Source organism: Brienomyrus brachyistius, chromosome 23 (genome assembly GCF_023856365.1).
Source record: "Brienomyrus brachyistius isolate T26 chromosome 23, BBRACH_0.4, whole genome shotgun sequence".
In the NCBI taxonomy this organism is placed as follows: Eukaryota; Metazoa; Chordata; class Actinopteri; order Osteoglossiformes; family Mormyridae; genus Brienomyrus; species Brienomyrus brachyistius.
In genome coordinates, this window is record NC_064555.1 from 20,961,149 (window position 1) to 20,976,970 (window position 15,822).

The following is a 15,822-nucleotide window of genomic DNA, read 5'->3' on the forward strand; positions in this document are numbered from 1 at the left end:
AGCAACAAAGTGCATTTGTTTTGGGTCTTGGAACAACCCCGCACTATTTTGGTGCGCATGTGCAAAAGGTTCAGCGATTTCAAAATGGCTTTACGTGGTGTAGCATTTAGTATCAACTCTGTACTTCGGCGTCAGATTTATCCACGGTCTTTCGCATATGGCGAAAAGAAGTATTCGGAAAGTGTATCATCGAAACCTAAAGCAAGTTCTGGCGCACAATCTGCAGAGGAGCACCTGATTTACACTCAGGAACACTTCGCTCTGAAAGAATCTCTCAATAAGGTATGGGAAATTACCTTAAAGAATACTGTCTCTTAAGCTGCTACATCGTGATGTGGTTACACGCAAAGCTCATAACGGCAGCTGAACCACTGTTTACACCGTACTGGATGCGCGCTGCAGTTTGCAGAGTTTGAGTACCAACAGTGTTCTCAAAAATAGGTGAAAGGTTAAGGGAAGTTACCGCCCGCTGTATAAATAGTCTACTGGACAAAATAAGACATACGAGTCCCACTATTTACGTGCAGTATAATAATATAAACATGCAACCTTCATCTTTTAAGTTATTCGAGAAACATACTTCCGCAGCTTCAGTAGTTTAGTAAATATTGGACATTTAAACTAGGCAAAGATGGCAGGAACGGTCACGTGACGTAGGGTACGTAACTTACGTGAATACTAACGTTCCGTTGCTTACGTGGAATCTTACCAATTTGGCCTTAGCGTTAATGTCTAATTTAACCGCTATAGACCAAGGCCTATTCATATTTTTATTTATAGATCTGACCCGTACACCTGGACAGCAGTATGCGAGTTAAATAATAAAATGCCTAATGTAAAAACAAGTTTTAAAAATTCTGTTCCTACATCCCGATGCTTCCTCACGCTTTTGTTAGAAAGAAATTAAGATGTTTTCCCCCGTTTAAAACGGCGGATCCCAATGTAACATTTAAATAAACGTGGTTGGCACATTCTAATTCGAAGCGAAAACCTGTTGTCTTATGTCGTTAATTATAACATTGTTTAATTATTCCCTGTGTTTCTTTTGGTGTACATTTAATTATGAAGCAAAATAACAAGTATTTGGGGAATTGGGTAATACCATTTTGGTCAGGAAGCTTGAACTCTAGTCATGAACTCTAGTTTGTCAGCTTTTGAAAGCAAATCGTAAAACTCATAACGGGGAGATCACACTAATCAATAAGGACGAGTTAAGATGCAATCAGTCCAAAACCACGCAGATTCTGCTGACACCAGTGCGTTATGTATTTGTACTGGTACATGAGCTTACTAAGCTATTTCTGTAAATTCTGACTATTTTGCAGTATCGCCACCTTAATGTATTTTAACATGTTTTTGTGTCACTCTCAGCACTGTGTATTAACCTGTAGTAATCACCCATGAATAATAAAACGTGTATTACAGTTTTATATCTAAACTAGGACTAAGATTGCTAGCTTTTTCCTTTTTATATGGAGCCTGTCCTGTGATATTTTTTCCATGAGAGGTGGGATCCAATATATCACCATTGATTGCATCATTATAAAGGCATGGATTTCACCCCCACTATCTCCGATAATAATTTTGACTCTGGTTACTCTTGCGGGAGAAGAAGACTGCAGGTGGAGTCTGATCCTCAATCAAAATGCCACTGAACGCTTGAAAAGCGTTTGTCTCAGCAGTCCTGATGTGCGTGCCATTCGTTTTCTGTTGGCTAACCTTTACAGTTCCTCTGGCGGTATGTTAATTTATCTGGGCATCTTTAGGGATTCTGCCTGCCACAATAAGGGCACCTTGGCCTGCGCTTAACAGCAGTGTGACCCTGGCTTCATCCTGTACTGGCATTAGATTTACTCGCGTTTATTGTAGGGTGACAACCCGTCTAGGATGTCAGTTTCATTAAAAAAAAAAAAAAAACAGGAATATAGCAAATGCATCTAAGCCGTACAACCTGAGGAATCAAGACTGCAATTTTAATTGAAAATAATCCATATTATTAAGAAAATGGTGACATGATTGGTTCCTGGGAGAATTGGAGTCCGAGTTGCTACACTTGCTGATATAGCTTTACTATAGTGTATAAGGGCCATTTTGGTCTAAGAAATGTGGTACATCAGTGTTACAACTGCTTATCCGTCGCCTAGTCACTGGGGGAGAAACTTGGTATTAGGCTTAAATTAATTTTTCCCATGGAAAATATGGTTTTTCGGAGCCATCCCAGGATCCATCCATCCAGATGCTATGACGGCTTATTCTAGTCAAGGCAAAGACCATAGAGTCTCATTGTCCTCGCCTCACATTACAAGCCAGGCTTTCCCTCTAACAAAGTGGACGCAGCCTTGTCCCGTTCTGCATCGCGCTGAGATTGATGGAGGTCACCTGTTTGTCTCCCAGCCAAAAATGAATACACTGCTAATGGGAACGATGCTGTTTTCCAGCACAGTGCTCCTAGGATCCCCAAAGGGTAAAACTGTCTGCTATGTGAAGTAGGATTTAAATTGAAAGTGGAAGGGGGTGGGGTAAAACAACAGTACTGCTTGGGGGGGGGGGCATGGGAATCAAGCTCATTTACTGAGAAAGTTGAATGCGGATACACTGGTGTGAAAACAGCCAGCCGAACGTGACTGAGACAGCGGCGCGGAGCCCTGCAGGAGAGCGGCAGCGCTTGTGTTCTCACTTTATTTCTGCATGTCCACAAGCTTGGAAAGGTCCCCCGAGGCTCTCTGCCCAATAACATTCAGTTAAGAGGAAAGAAGTGTCTGCAAGTTAAATGTTTCAAAGTCAAAGTACATATACCTTGTTTCAGTCCGCTGATATAGTTTGGCCAGATGCTTATATATAGCAACCAATATTTTTTCAGATGTGGATCGATAACCCATTAAGTGGCCCCCGACCTCATTTTTTTGGACAAATTTCACTCTCGGTGTATAGACCTGGATTAAACAAAATACACATACAAATGCGTGTATACCAAAATTTTATAGATATATTCAATGTGTCGCCAAACCTCATTTCAAGGATTATATTTATTATAAATGTATTACCAAATGTCTTCAGTGATCTTTATAATTACTAGTATTAGTTTGAAATTTTTAATTTGAACAGTTACATTTCTAAGACTTAGCCATGTAAATATTTTACATTTCTAATGATGGACACTCTGATTAGCAGAATCGTTTACTTACTTTAATCAATTAATATTGTTTATAAAGCCCTTATGAATGAATATGTGTTGTCTTCAGGACACAAGCTGTAAGATGCCCTCACTGTAAGTGCTGCTTAATTCACTGGCTGGTTCTTTGCCTGTTTCCTTAGGTTTCTTGGACAAACGTTAGTTCCCACAATTGGCTTGTTTTGCCTGGATGGGCTTTTGCACTGTTTGTAAGTTCCATATAACCAGGTGTCATGAAATAACATTTTTATTGGCGATCGGAGGACTTCCTCTTCCTTTTGGAAAGAATCGTTGCGCTAAAGCATCTGAACGTGATTACATTTGATATAAAATGTTGAGTTTGTTCTGAACCTCCACTGACATGTTTTTCAAGGCCTTTTGTCATTTTAATAAGCATTCAAGAATATTTTTTAGTTATCGATATTCTTTAGGCTATATGGTTAGTTTATACATACAGTACAGGGGCTCCTTTCCTGTTTCATTTTATCGTGCCCCTTTAAAGCCTCATCAAATAGTGGGCAGCCATTATTAATAATAGCAAATTCAAAAGGTCTGCTGGTGAGGACCATTAAAAATCAAAGTGCATAAAGCATTTTATTCTGTACATTAATTCTGGAAACCCGAACAAAGTGAAATAGCGCAGCTATTAAATGCGTGAATGATGAGTCCAGTGCCGCGTAAGATTTGTTTTGTGTTGAGCGTTCTGGCCGGATAGCTGGTCCGCCTGAGATTTGGAGAGTTTACCTCACAGTTATCGAGCTTTAGCAGTGTACCAAAGGTAGTAATTTAAATCAGTCGTGTTGATAAGAAAAGCAGCCTTTGAACTAGTTTAAATTCTTTCCCTAATTTCCAACATGAACTCCTAATGAAAATATATTTCTAATGAAAATACATTTCTCGAGAAATATCGGCCCTGTTTATTTCATCAAAGATAATACGCATATTTTTGAGAATCATCACTCTTTGTTTCCTTGTGGGGGAGGTGATTCTTTGCTACAAGATTAGCTTCCAAAAAGCATCTTTTGTGTAATCTCAAACTATATATTTTTTTGCAAATCTTAAATACAATTACGTCATATATCACACCTTTTGAATTACAGTGAAATATGACTGCTTCTTGTTTAATCATTTCGTTGTAAATTATACCTCGGTACATACAGTTAATATAACACTCTTATCATAGACTGCATTCCGAATAAAGTCAGGGCTTGCGTAATTTATGGCAAATAGCCAAATAGTTTTTTTTTTTCTTTTTGTACTGGCAAAGTCCCAATGAATTGCAAGAATCCTGATATACTTTTAAAAAGTATCTTGTCTGTATAATTGAACTCATTACAAGGTGTTTAAAATCACGTATGCTTTCTGAATTGCTGTCGTCCATTATTTTGATAATGTAAAGGTTCTTTCTCCCCCCCCACTCCACGTTGCAGATAATTTCCACAGAGATTAACCCCTATGTCGACCAATGGGAGGAGGAGGCCATGTTTCCAGCTCACAAGATCTTTAAGATCCTAGGAAATGCAGGATTTCTTGGGGTTAACAAGCCAATAGGTAACCCTGCAATCACATTCATGCCCTTTTTTGAATAAATGATTTTCCTTAACATGTTTTTAATTTTATTAAAATTTGATTTAATTTCATTAAGTTCATTTTTGTCTGCAGTTTATTCTTAACATAAATAAAAGGAGTTTGAATCTTATTTTTGGCCCGTTTGCTTTGTCTGTTTAATAACCTCATATTACTGTTTTTATTTACCCATAAGATATGCAGGATAACAACTGAGATGTTTGCTTGGATAAGTAATTTTGCCGATTAGATGGATCCTTTCACAGACACAAACCATATTATGTAAATGGTCTAGCTAAATCTCTGGGTTGATTAAAAATGTTTATTTATTCAGCAAGCATGAAGCACCGCAGTGAAGGTGACTATTGGTTCTTGCCCTTCAAACAGAGCATGCAGACATCCCACTGTTTAGAACCCATGTGTAAGCATTGGCTTGCTTGGAGAGTTGTACAGAAAATGGTGCCGGTCGCACCCTGTATGCCAGTACTGATATCATCAACTTTAACTGAACTCTGAGTAGCTGGAAGCATGCAATGTGAGTCTTCGAAAGATAAACAAGAGGTGCAAGAGAATTCTGAGTAAGTGAGTGGGGCATGTGGCAGTTCATTCATCCAGGTGAGATGAGCAGGGTCTGGATGAGCAGTTTTGTACACAGTTTCTTAGAATGCTGGTTAGAGGTAGACTCTTTGGACGTTATCCTTGATTCCCTCTGCGTTAGGGTTGGAGAAGTTCTCCTATTAGCGATTCTTGTTGATGCTCAGAGGCAAAAGAGTTGGGGCAAATTATCAAAAAATGAGGTGTTGGACTGGATATTGATTTCATCATTGAGTGCTGGGTTCCAGGTGTACCGAGTTCTGGACTGCGTCGTCACTGGTTTGGTCCTCTGGAGGAAGGCCTTTAACCACAAAACCTGGTGCAGGGGTACCGGATAAATGGCTCCACTCTCCCCTATGACACTTGGGTTTGTTAGTCAGCAAGTCGGCAATGAGAGAAGGTCATCTAATCTTAGTGGTGTCGATGACTTCAGAAATAAAACTGAAGGTCAGAATTGTTGCTTTCAGAGTTCACATGTGCATGCAGTGATGCCTCATTTGCGGAATATTCTGTGATCTTGGTGAAAGACAAACATCCATCCATTTTCCAAACCGCTTATCCTACTGGGCCGGAACCTATCCCAGAAGCAATGGGCACGAGGCAGGGAACAACCCAGGATGGGGGGCCAGCCCATCACAGGGCACACTCACACACCATTCACTCACAGATGCACACCTACGGGCAATTTAGCAACTCCAATTAGCCTCAGCATGTTTTTGGACTGTGGGGGGAAACCGGAGTACCCGGAGAAAACCCCATACATGTGACCCAGGCGGAGACTCGAACCTGGGACCCAGAGGTGTGAGGCAACAGTGCTAACCACTGCACCACCATGCCGCCCCGAAAGACAAACATCATAAATTCAAAATAATCTTACAGTTTCCTAATATTGTTTTATTATGCTGGAGATCTCAGTATCTCTTCAAATGGATTTGAAAATATAAAATATTAAAGTATGCTAAAGATCCTATAAAGTGATATTCCACAAATTATTTTAAGCATTATTTTTTACTTGTGATGATACTGACATTTTTTGCTTCATGTCCAGGCTGGCTATATTGGGTTGTAAGGTATTTGGAATGAGTTGTATCACCTAAAGGCGTGTAAAGGAGTGAATCTGTGAAAGGACATTGTCTGCAGGAGATTGCTTCAGGCCAAAGTATCAAAATGTGCTGACAGTGATTATGCATTAACTCTGGGGACAAAAAGAATTATGGTAGATCAGGAAAGCTTGTCCCTCGTAGAGGGTTTCACAGCTGTATACAGAAGCCTTTGGCTGCTCTGTCTTAATTTGTCTTTAAAACGCACCAAATAACAGGCCATACCGGCCGAAGGTCAGGTCCGGTTCCACTCCAGGCCTGGGGGGTGGGGAAGAGCGCACCCAGTTGTCCCCTCTGGTCTTTCCAGAGAATCCTGTGGCCCTCCCTACATGATGGAGGTGAACCAACGCCCACAGGAGCAGAAGCATTTCATAGGATGATTACGTTTTTGCATGCCTACCGCCAGCCGCGTCGCTGTCCGGATGCAATGGTACAGATGTACGGCTCTGTAACTATGTCATGCGTGAACGTTGGCGTGCGGCAATAGCTGCAGCGCAGTAGAGCGCGGCCTCTTTAACCCTACGCCTGCCTCTCGTTTGCAGTTTATTGTAAAGTCAGAACCTTCTCTCTTCTCTGGGAGCAGGATACAGATGTCGTGTGACCCCTCAAAAAAAAAAAATTGAAGTCATTTCTCGCGTCATTTAAGGCCATTTAAAAAGAACCTTTAAAAACATTTAATAAAAGTAAAAGGGCATTAAGCAAATCCACCTTAAATTGTACTCTTGATAAGAACTCTTCCATTTTGGCACATGAAATTCGCTGTTCACACCTGGAATAAATTTGTCCGAACAACCGAACTAGACAAAAAATACTGATCAAATTAGCTATAAACCAAACCTGTGGTGTCACCGAGGAAGATATGGCAACCTTAGAACCAAATAGTGACATTGAATGACAAAGAAGTTGAAGTACAGCAGTGACTGAGGAAAGACATGCAGGTGGCAGGACAGGTGATGTTGCTGCCCACAGTGTGGCCTCTTCTTCACCGATCTCACAGGTTTTATAACTTCCTGGCACATTTCAGCAGATTTATTCTCTTCCATCTGAGCCATTTGTTTCTTCAGTCCAATAGCTACATATTACCATTTTTAGAGGGAAGTCGACACCTGAAAATTGGATGGAATTTGAGTTTTCTGTGCGGTTTAGTTTCCAGGAGGAGATCCAAGTTCAGAAGCGAGCTCTGGCACCTGTACCCATGTTTCCTGTACAGTGTCAATATAATGGTAACTTTATTATAGGCTTCGGCCTGTTAGGTCCATGTAGCTGCTGCCAGCAGAATTGCAAACCCCGCCTCGACCTCCCAATCTCCCTATAGCAGTCCAGCTCAGTGACAGAATTATCACTCTATATGCAGATGTTTCCTCACCTTTAACCTCTGGTTTCCATGTTTACTTCAGTTTGTCCATGACCACCTTCATGCTCCTACTGGGTACTGACAGTTCAGATTCACCAAAGGGGAGGCCTGCCTGAATGACGCTTCCCAGCTTATCACATGCAATGTTTTTCCATTTCAGTTCTCTCCCTCTATTAAAGATTAAAAAGAACATATTATAAATGATTCTCTTGGGAAGACTGATGGCACCGTGTTCCCAATGCTGCCAAGCAATTGTGCCTTTGGATGTCCGTTGAAATTTCCTCAGACTTAATTTGGCGCTAACGGTTATATTACCATGAGACAGCTTTCTGCATTGCACATAAACAGTGTTAAGCATTACTGGCTTTAAAGGGTTTTATGCTTGAAGGATTACATTGAGACGTGACGTTAATTTTCAATGTGTTTGTTTTATTAGAGTATGGAGGCCTGGGATTAGACTATAGCTACAGTGTGGCTGTGGCAGAGGAGCTGGGTAACATCTGCTGCGGGGGGATCCCAATGGCCATCGGGGTGCAGACAGACATGGCCACGCCTGCCCTGGCCAGGTAACCACGCCCACCACCTCCCATTGGCCGATCCCCAGTTATGCTAATGTTAGGTTCCATTCAGAATGTTGTGTCGAAGCTTCCTTGTAATTAACTGTGTCTGTAAAATGGCAGGTTTGGCTCCGCAGAGCTGAAGAATGAGTTTCTGAAGCCCTCCATTACGGGAGATAAAGTGGCCTGTCTGGGAGTAAGCGAGGTTGGAGCTGGCTCAGATGTAGCAAGTAGGTTTTAGAGAAGCCTGCCTTTTAGCCTGATTAATAACCAGGCCGTCGAAGAGGGAGTTTTACCCTTTTATATGGAAATAAGTAGACATTTACAGTACTGCATTATTCACCATGGCCTGAGGAGAGTGTGCTAGCATGCAAAGAAAATATGTCGGATTAAACTTTTCAAAAGGGGCGTATTATTTTGTTTTTCTTACTGCAAATGCTCATAGATTAAATCATTTTATTTATTGATTTACTTATTCAGCAGACACTTTTATCAAAAGCGACATACAAATTGGAATACAGGGTCAGCCAGTCTCTGGAGTAATTTGGAGTTAGGGGCCTTACCCAGGGGCCCAGCGGCGAAATCACTCTGCTGATCGCAGGATCTGAACTGGCGACCTTCCAATCATGAGCACCGAATGCTACCCTGCAGAGCCACATACCACAGAAAGGATTCATTCTTTAGATGGTCTACTCAGTAAATACATGCATTTATATGCGTAGGAGGTCAGACATCTTTTTTTTTTTTTTTTTTTCTTTCAGGCATCAAGACAAAAGCTGTGAGGAAAGGGGATGACCTCGTCATTAATGGCGGGAAGATGTGGACAACAACCGGGACCCAAGCCGACTGGATGTGCCTCCTGGCCAACACCAGTGACGGACCTCCACACAAGAACAAGTCTCTCATCTGCTTGCCGATGAACCTGCCTGGTAGACGAATTGAGACCGGAACAGAACATTTTTTAAAAAAAGCAAAATACCATATATTGGTTTCATACTGTATTGTATTTGTATATATATTGACGATCAGCACCAGTAATCCTCAATCACTCTAATGAATGTTATGTCTGTTAGCATCACTACTGACAGTTCAGGGAGGTCACACCTCATAAGAGCCGAACCCCAGCTAACGCTGAAGCGTTTTTGGGTGCGATTCCTTTTTCTGTTGGAAGGAATTCACATTGCCCGGAAAATCAACAAGATGGGAATGAGGTCATCTGACACAGCGGAGGTGTTTTTCGATGACGTGCGCATCCCGTACAAGAACATCATCGGCCAGGAGGGACTGGGATTCACATATCAGATGCTGCAGTTTCAGGAGGAGCGACTCTGGGGCGTAGCCAACAGTGAGTGACCTGGCCTGTGATTCATTCGCCTTTCCTCTGGGATGCTCTACTACAGAGCGGCTTGTAGCAGTGGTGGGGAGCCATGGAAACCATCACAATGGGAGTAGAGAACAACCCAGGAGATGCATTCCTACCTATCCGACATCAAATAGTATTACCGCAAAACAATTTGTCATTGCTTGACAGTTTATTTGGACAAACTTTCTGTCAGTGTTAAAAGTTTTTTAATAGTAGATTAGGGGTTTCACACCACAATTAGATAAAAATAAAATATAAGAATGTTTTTTATCTAAGGGAAATGGTTTGTGCCAGTTTGAGATATATTCTCTAGTGCTAGTATCTTGAACATAAACCAGAAAATATTTGAAATATTTTGCTTTAGTGTTTCCAGTGCAGAAGCTCCTCTACTTACGAATGAGATACGTTCCGACCGGCCGTTCACAGCTAAATAAGTCATCATTCAACATTATTTTAAGGGTATACGCAAGTACTAAGAACTAGGATGCTGGGAGTTCGCACGCTACGCTGCTGCGCGGTGGGAGTAGCGGTCAGAAGTCGTACTGGGCGGGATTGGCGGGCAGAAAAAAAATTGATGTTGCGGACAGGAAATGGGAGCCCAATGAACACAGTTTGGACTTACAGTCCTCTTCGTTCGTATGTCTGAAAGTTCGTAAGTTGAAAGTTTGTAAGTAGAGGAGCGTCTGTATACAGGTAATGTACCCTGAAACCATACTATTTCCGTCATAAATATGAAGTGTGAAAAGTAACATTTGTTTTCAATTCTTTGGAACTTGCTGAGCGTAGGCAAACACAAAAGCTGTTTTTATTTCTCAGTTGGTCGGAAGTTTTATATGTACTTGAGTTTTTGATTTCATGGGTTTCAGTTTCTGTTACGCCATACAAGTTCCCAGGTGTTATTACTGGAAAATAAGTTAATGGTGACACAACGTTTACTTGATGTTTTTTTTTTTTTTTTTAAACTTGTTTAAGTTTTGACCACGATGGACAATATAATCCAGGAAACCATCGAGTACACGGGACAGAGGCAGATATTCAAGAAGCCTGTGCTGCACCACCAAGTGGTGCATTTCCGCCTGGCGGAGCTGGAGACGGAGGTGGAGCTGCTGCGGTCGCTCCTGCACCGGGCGACAGGTGACGCTTCTCGCCGCTTCCGTGCCCCATCACGTGTAAGTTCCCCTCACCTGATCCTCCACCCTCCTCTGCCCAGCTTTGTATATAAAAGGAAATGACGTGACCAAGTTGGCCTCCATGGCCAAGCTGAAGGCGGGTCGCCTGGCTCGGGAACTCAGCGACAGCTGCCTGCAGTTCTGGGGGGGCATGGGCTACACAAGCGATGTCCTCGTCAGCAGGTTCTACAGGTGAGCGTTAGCCTGCGTCAGCTACATGCATTTACACACCAATGGGGACTTGCTTTTTCTCAGAACAGAGTAGTACATGTACAGGGATGGTCCTTAGCAACACCATTGAATCATTTCACATGGGATCTCCTTATTGGTGTTTGTGTACTACATTAATAGAACAGAACAGTGAACATGCAGTATAACGTCATTAGTCCACATCATTGACCACTCCCCCAATCTATTCAACACCACACCTGAACTCTTGGGAGACACTGATGCAATAGAAGGGGAGGATGAATGCTTTGAATTCCATTGAGGATGGGTGGAGCAGGGAGCAGAAACTATGGGACACTGGGGTTTTGAAGGGTAGAATGGGGTGATTTATTGCCCCTCTGGTGGTATGAGTGAGTAAAAGAACCAAGCAGCACAGAAATACACATTTTAAACGTGCAAAACCTGAACACCTCTATGAACCAAACCGTGGGTCTTGGTCTATCTCCTGCATTTTACAGTGATATTATCCCGCACCATCAAGTCACTTCCTGTTTATGCTGGTTTGCTTAAAACAGGCAGGGACTGAGTGTTCTAACTACAGATATTTACGTGTTCGTGGACATTTCCTGAGTTTGAATGTAACTTGCTGTATAATGACGCTCAATCTTCTGTGATTTATTCCCCGATTTTAACCTTTTCAAAGTTACGTTTCTTATTCTGCGTGCTTCCTATAACAACTTGGAGCGATCCAATTTTCACCACAAGGAAATCAGTGTTATTTTTAAGGTCATACCACTGTTACAGAAAAGCGCTTTCCTTTTAAAGCATTAAATTAAGATTTTAGATGTATCACCTAGTCAGGAAAATGGACAATTTGCACCTTGTACAAAAAGTGAAGTAGAGATTCTTTTTCAGAAAATAATCCTGTCCTATTAGGCAGGCATTTCTTTTTTGGCTGGTGTCAAGGTAATTCTAAGTGCCAGAAGTGGAATTAAATTGAAACTCATTTTACTATGCTTGCTGTAATTAGGGACTCCAGACTAATGTCCATTGGGGCAGGAGCGGATGAAGTAATGCTGTCCATTATCTGCAAGTACATGGACACGCTGCCCAGGAAGTGATGTCATGGCGACGGAAAAAATGAAGATTGTTCTGACCAAGCTGGAAAGATTTCATCCGAAAATAAATTCATTTAGTAGTACTTAATATGGTCACTCTATTAAAATACTATTTTGAATGCAACAGCTATTTAATATAAATGTACCTATAATTGTATGTAAACTGAATAATTTAGTTATCGCCAGGTTTAGTTTTTATTTTAATTATGTATGGCCTGTAATAAAATTATTAATTTTGCAACAAACTGCCAAAATTTCTCAATTATTATACCTTGTTATAACAGAGTTTCTCTTTGGTACTTAAATCTTTATAGCAACATTCCCAGATTTGGTTGAGCTGCTTGGAAATCTACAGAAAATGGTTTTGTCACATCAAGTAGTATCAGCAGGGGGAAACAGTCAGGACTGTTTAAATGAATGTATGAATGCTGCATTTATACGGCGTTTTACAGAACCACAGGGGAACCACTTCAGCCACCACCACTGTGTAGCCCCAACCTGGATGAGGGGATGGCAGCCATTCCGCGCCAGTACACTCTTCACACAGTTAGATGTAGGGGAAGGTTAAGTCCCCTCAGTGTGTTGAAGGCTGTTTGCACACAGAGAGAAAGTTTCATAGGGTGGGCATCCATCCATCCATCCATCCATCCATCCAATCAAACAGTCATTCACTAAAGGTTGAAGGCAATGCGTGGCTGTGCAGGTTGGGAATCCATGCCTGTGATCAGAAGGTTGCTGGTGTGATTCTTCGGCTGGCAGAGTCATCATGTCACTGCTGGAGCCTTAAAACTGCTCCAGGGTGTTGAATAAATTCTGATTCTGTGCTCTGACCCCAAGCTTCACGTTCAACTTTACATTTACGCATCTCATAGGAAAGTAAGATGGAGTATGTGACAATCACTGAATTCCTGTACAGATACAATTTGCAAATAAAAGTATTAAATGAGACCACAATGATGAGAATAAATAAAAGCAAATTTGATTCACGCTTTTGAGAAACGCCAGGGGTGGACTGGCAAGAAGGAGCACGGGAATTTGTCACTGTGCCCCGACCAATGCGGGGTTTGGATACCACTTCCTGTTTGTGTTTGGGAAATACTTATTAGATTGCTGTGGGGGAAAAAACAATCATATTTGCAAAGCCCAAAAGACACAAAAGAGCTAAACCTTTTTCAGGCATATTATTTTTTGTAATTACATAATTTACACTTTTGATACAGATGAAAAACTGTTGGACACTGAGGGATTTACACTCAATCGAATACAGCTCCCTCTAGGATTTTTTCCCCACATAAACAGACAACAGGTACACAGTATTAGTAAATATAAACAAGAACCAATATTTTTCAGTCTCAAAAGCAAAACAGAGTTTTACGTAATTGCTATAAAAGAATTACCCAGAATGGCAGTATCTATAAGTTCTGACACTCTATATGAGACGTCATACATCCATATTGGCCAGATCAATTTACGCCAACGGGCCGTATATATTTTTTCGAGATCCCAGTCCGCCTTTTAAAACAAATCTGAAACACATCCTGAATCTCTGCTCCAGTGAAGCATGGCACACTTTCTGGTTTGTGGGGTAGGGATGTTGCCGTTTCATCACCTCAGTCTGATCACCCAGTAGAGAACGAAGAAGACGAAGAGGGCGAACAGCAGCATGTAGCAGTAGATCCTGGTCTGGCTGCCTCTAGAAAGCAGCTTCAGTCTGCCCATGGTGGCCTGCAGAAACCCACCTGTGGAGTCAAAGTCTGAGTCCTGTGTAGAGTCAGAGAAGGCAAAGACAAGCGTCAAAGAGGTAATCCTTTAAAAATGCTGTATTTAACTTTGTAATTTTAGAAATGCAAATTGTCGCAATAGCAATCTAACAAAAATGTGTTAACTGTGAATATAAACTGAGATTAGTTTGATTGATAGGTTTCTATTGGTGCAAAGGGTGTCACATTATGTGGTTTTAGGGTTATTTTCTGAAGTTGCTTCTGAGATTATTTCACATCCCTGAAATTTCTATCCAATAAGGGCAAAGTCTTACCATACTTTTCAACATTGTATTCTGATATTTCACTTCTGCTCCAATGTCAATGGAAAGCTGGGAAGAAACAGGGAAAGCGGTGTTTTCTTTTTATACCCAATACATGGCTGCCAAGTTTATGGACACAGCAGGGCAGACAACCCTCAGGCATCTGGCGTGACTCTCACACAAGGAATCTTACAGCAAATCCACATTATTCCATTATAAACCTAAAATCAGCTGCAAACTAAAGCAGTGGGGTAGTTTGCAAACCATACAAACCAATTACAAGGTAACAAAACTGTTATATACATGTAAATATGTGTTCAGGTGTGTGCAGATTTGTCTCTAAATAAAAATCTCACTCCAGTCAGCTGACCAAAGTTGGCCACCCTGACACAGTGCTGTTTGTCTTAAATGATTTAACTGTGCAAAGGTCAAATTTACATGACATCACCAATAGCCTGGCCCAGTGGAAAGGACCGAGTGGAAACAACACAATTTATATATCAAAAGCTTTATTAAGAGAAATGCATTTACAAATTCCTCTTGAGCTTGTTTGAATTTGAAGGAAACCTACCAAAATCGTATTTTATTCCAGAATCTAACAGATTGTGAATCAAATCAATGTTATAGTTTGGCTGAGGACCCAGACAGAAGGGAGCACACTTGAAGGCATGCCGTCTATACAGATGCCAGAAACATATATTGCAGCATTACTTACATGTTTCAGAGCTTCTACCTTTTTCTTTAATCCATCTTGCAAATGTTCATTTTCTGTTTCCTGAGCACTGTATCCACTTGCAACATACCCTCCTGGGGGTGCCCCATCACCTTGTGTCACATAGCACAGGGGAGCAGGGGTCCTCATACACACAATACAGCAATTTGTTCTTGTGATTAAATTAACAGCTATGAACATCTACCCTGACTCTTAGTTTTAAATGGTTCAATTCATCTCATGGACAGAAGCATTACAAGAAACTCCAGGCTTCGAAATTCATCCACTTGATAAACAGTGATGGTAACACTTGAGTACATAATGATAGATATAAGAGCGCAAATGAAACGACCGTTGCGGTTATTTAAAAAATAACGTTTAGAGGGGGGAAAATAATGCAGTAAATTAAAATGGGGCCAAGTAATTTTCTTGTGATGTGCCTTCTAGTAGCTATTCTAGCATTAGTACTAGCCTACCAGTTATCACGATGGTAGCAAGTAAACCTACTTACCCATACCGGCGCGCCTCATTTTGATAGTTTAAAGCTGTTGCGGCAATGGTGTATAGAAATACCTTTTATTTATTTCGTTTGATCCCTGTGCTAAGCTAGCATGTTTCCATTTCAGGTTAGAGTGAAACGCCACGACATCATACGGAAGCCGGCAGCGATCCTACCCCGTTGGTAGCTGGATAAATGAGTCCTTACAACTGAATTTGATCTGTTGAAATGACCGTATGTGGTTATTAAAGAATTGCTGAGTACATGTTGTGGGCAGAAACAGTTAAATTATGCTAAATAAAATTGTTCAAAATAAACCATGATTAATATTTGGCCTACTTCTGATATTTATTTTGCAGTATAATTTTCCAACGCGGGCCAATCATAAATGCTATAAAACTACAGCTCCCGTGAGCCATAGCGGATC

At 41.2% G+C, this 15,822-nt stretch overlaps 2 protein-coding genes across 2 annotated transcripts; one reads left to right on the forward strand and one right to left on the reverse strand.

Moving 5' to 3' along the window:
* Positions 1–53: 53 nt before the first annotated feature.
* zgc:85777 (uncharacterized protein LOC405871 homolog) lies at positions 54–12,406 on the forward strand. The gene is made up of 9 exons (XM_048993592.1): positions 54–282; positions 4,603–4,723; positions 8,223–8,352; positions 8,467–8,573; positions 9,105–9,272; positions 9,515–9,688; positions 10,679–10,840; positions 10,917–11,067; positions 12,074–12,406. Exons 1-9 carry the CDS (start codon positions 58–60, stop codon positions 12,162–12,164), a joined length of 1,329 nt encoding a protein of 442 aa, XP_048849549.1. The 5' UTR covers positions 54–57; the 3' UTR covers positions 12,165–12,406.
* Positions 12,407–13,327: 921 nt separating this feature from the next.
* bet1 (Bet1 golgi vesicular membrane trafficking protein) lies at positions 13,328–15,564 on the reverse strand. Its single transcript, XM_048993593.1, has 4 exons — positions 15,408–15,564; positions 14,900–15,009; positions 14,197–14,253; positions 13,328–13,922 (listed from the first exon to the last, which is right to left on the reverse strand). Exons 1-4 carry the CDS (start codon positions 15,424–15,426, stop codon positions 13,767–13,769), a joined length of 342 nt encoding a protein of 113 aa, XP_048849550.1. The 5' UTR covers positions 15,427–15,564; the 3' UTR covers positions 13,328–13,766.
* Positions 15,565–15,822: the final 258 nt, after the last annotated feature.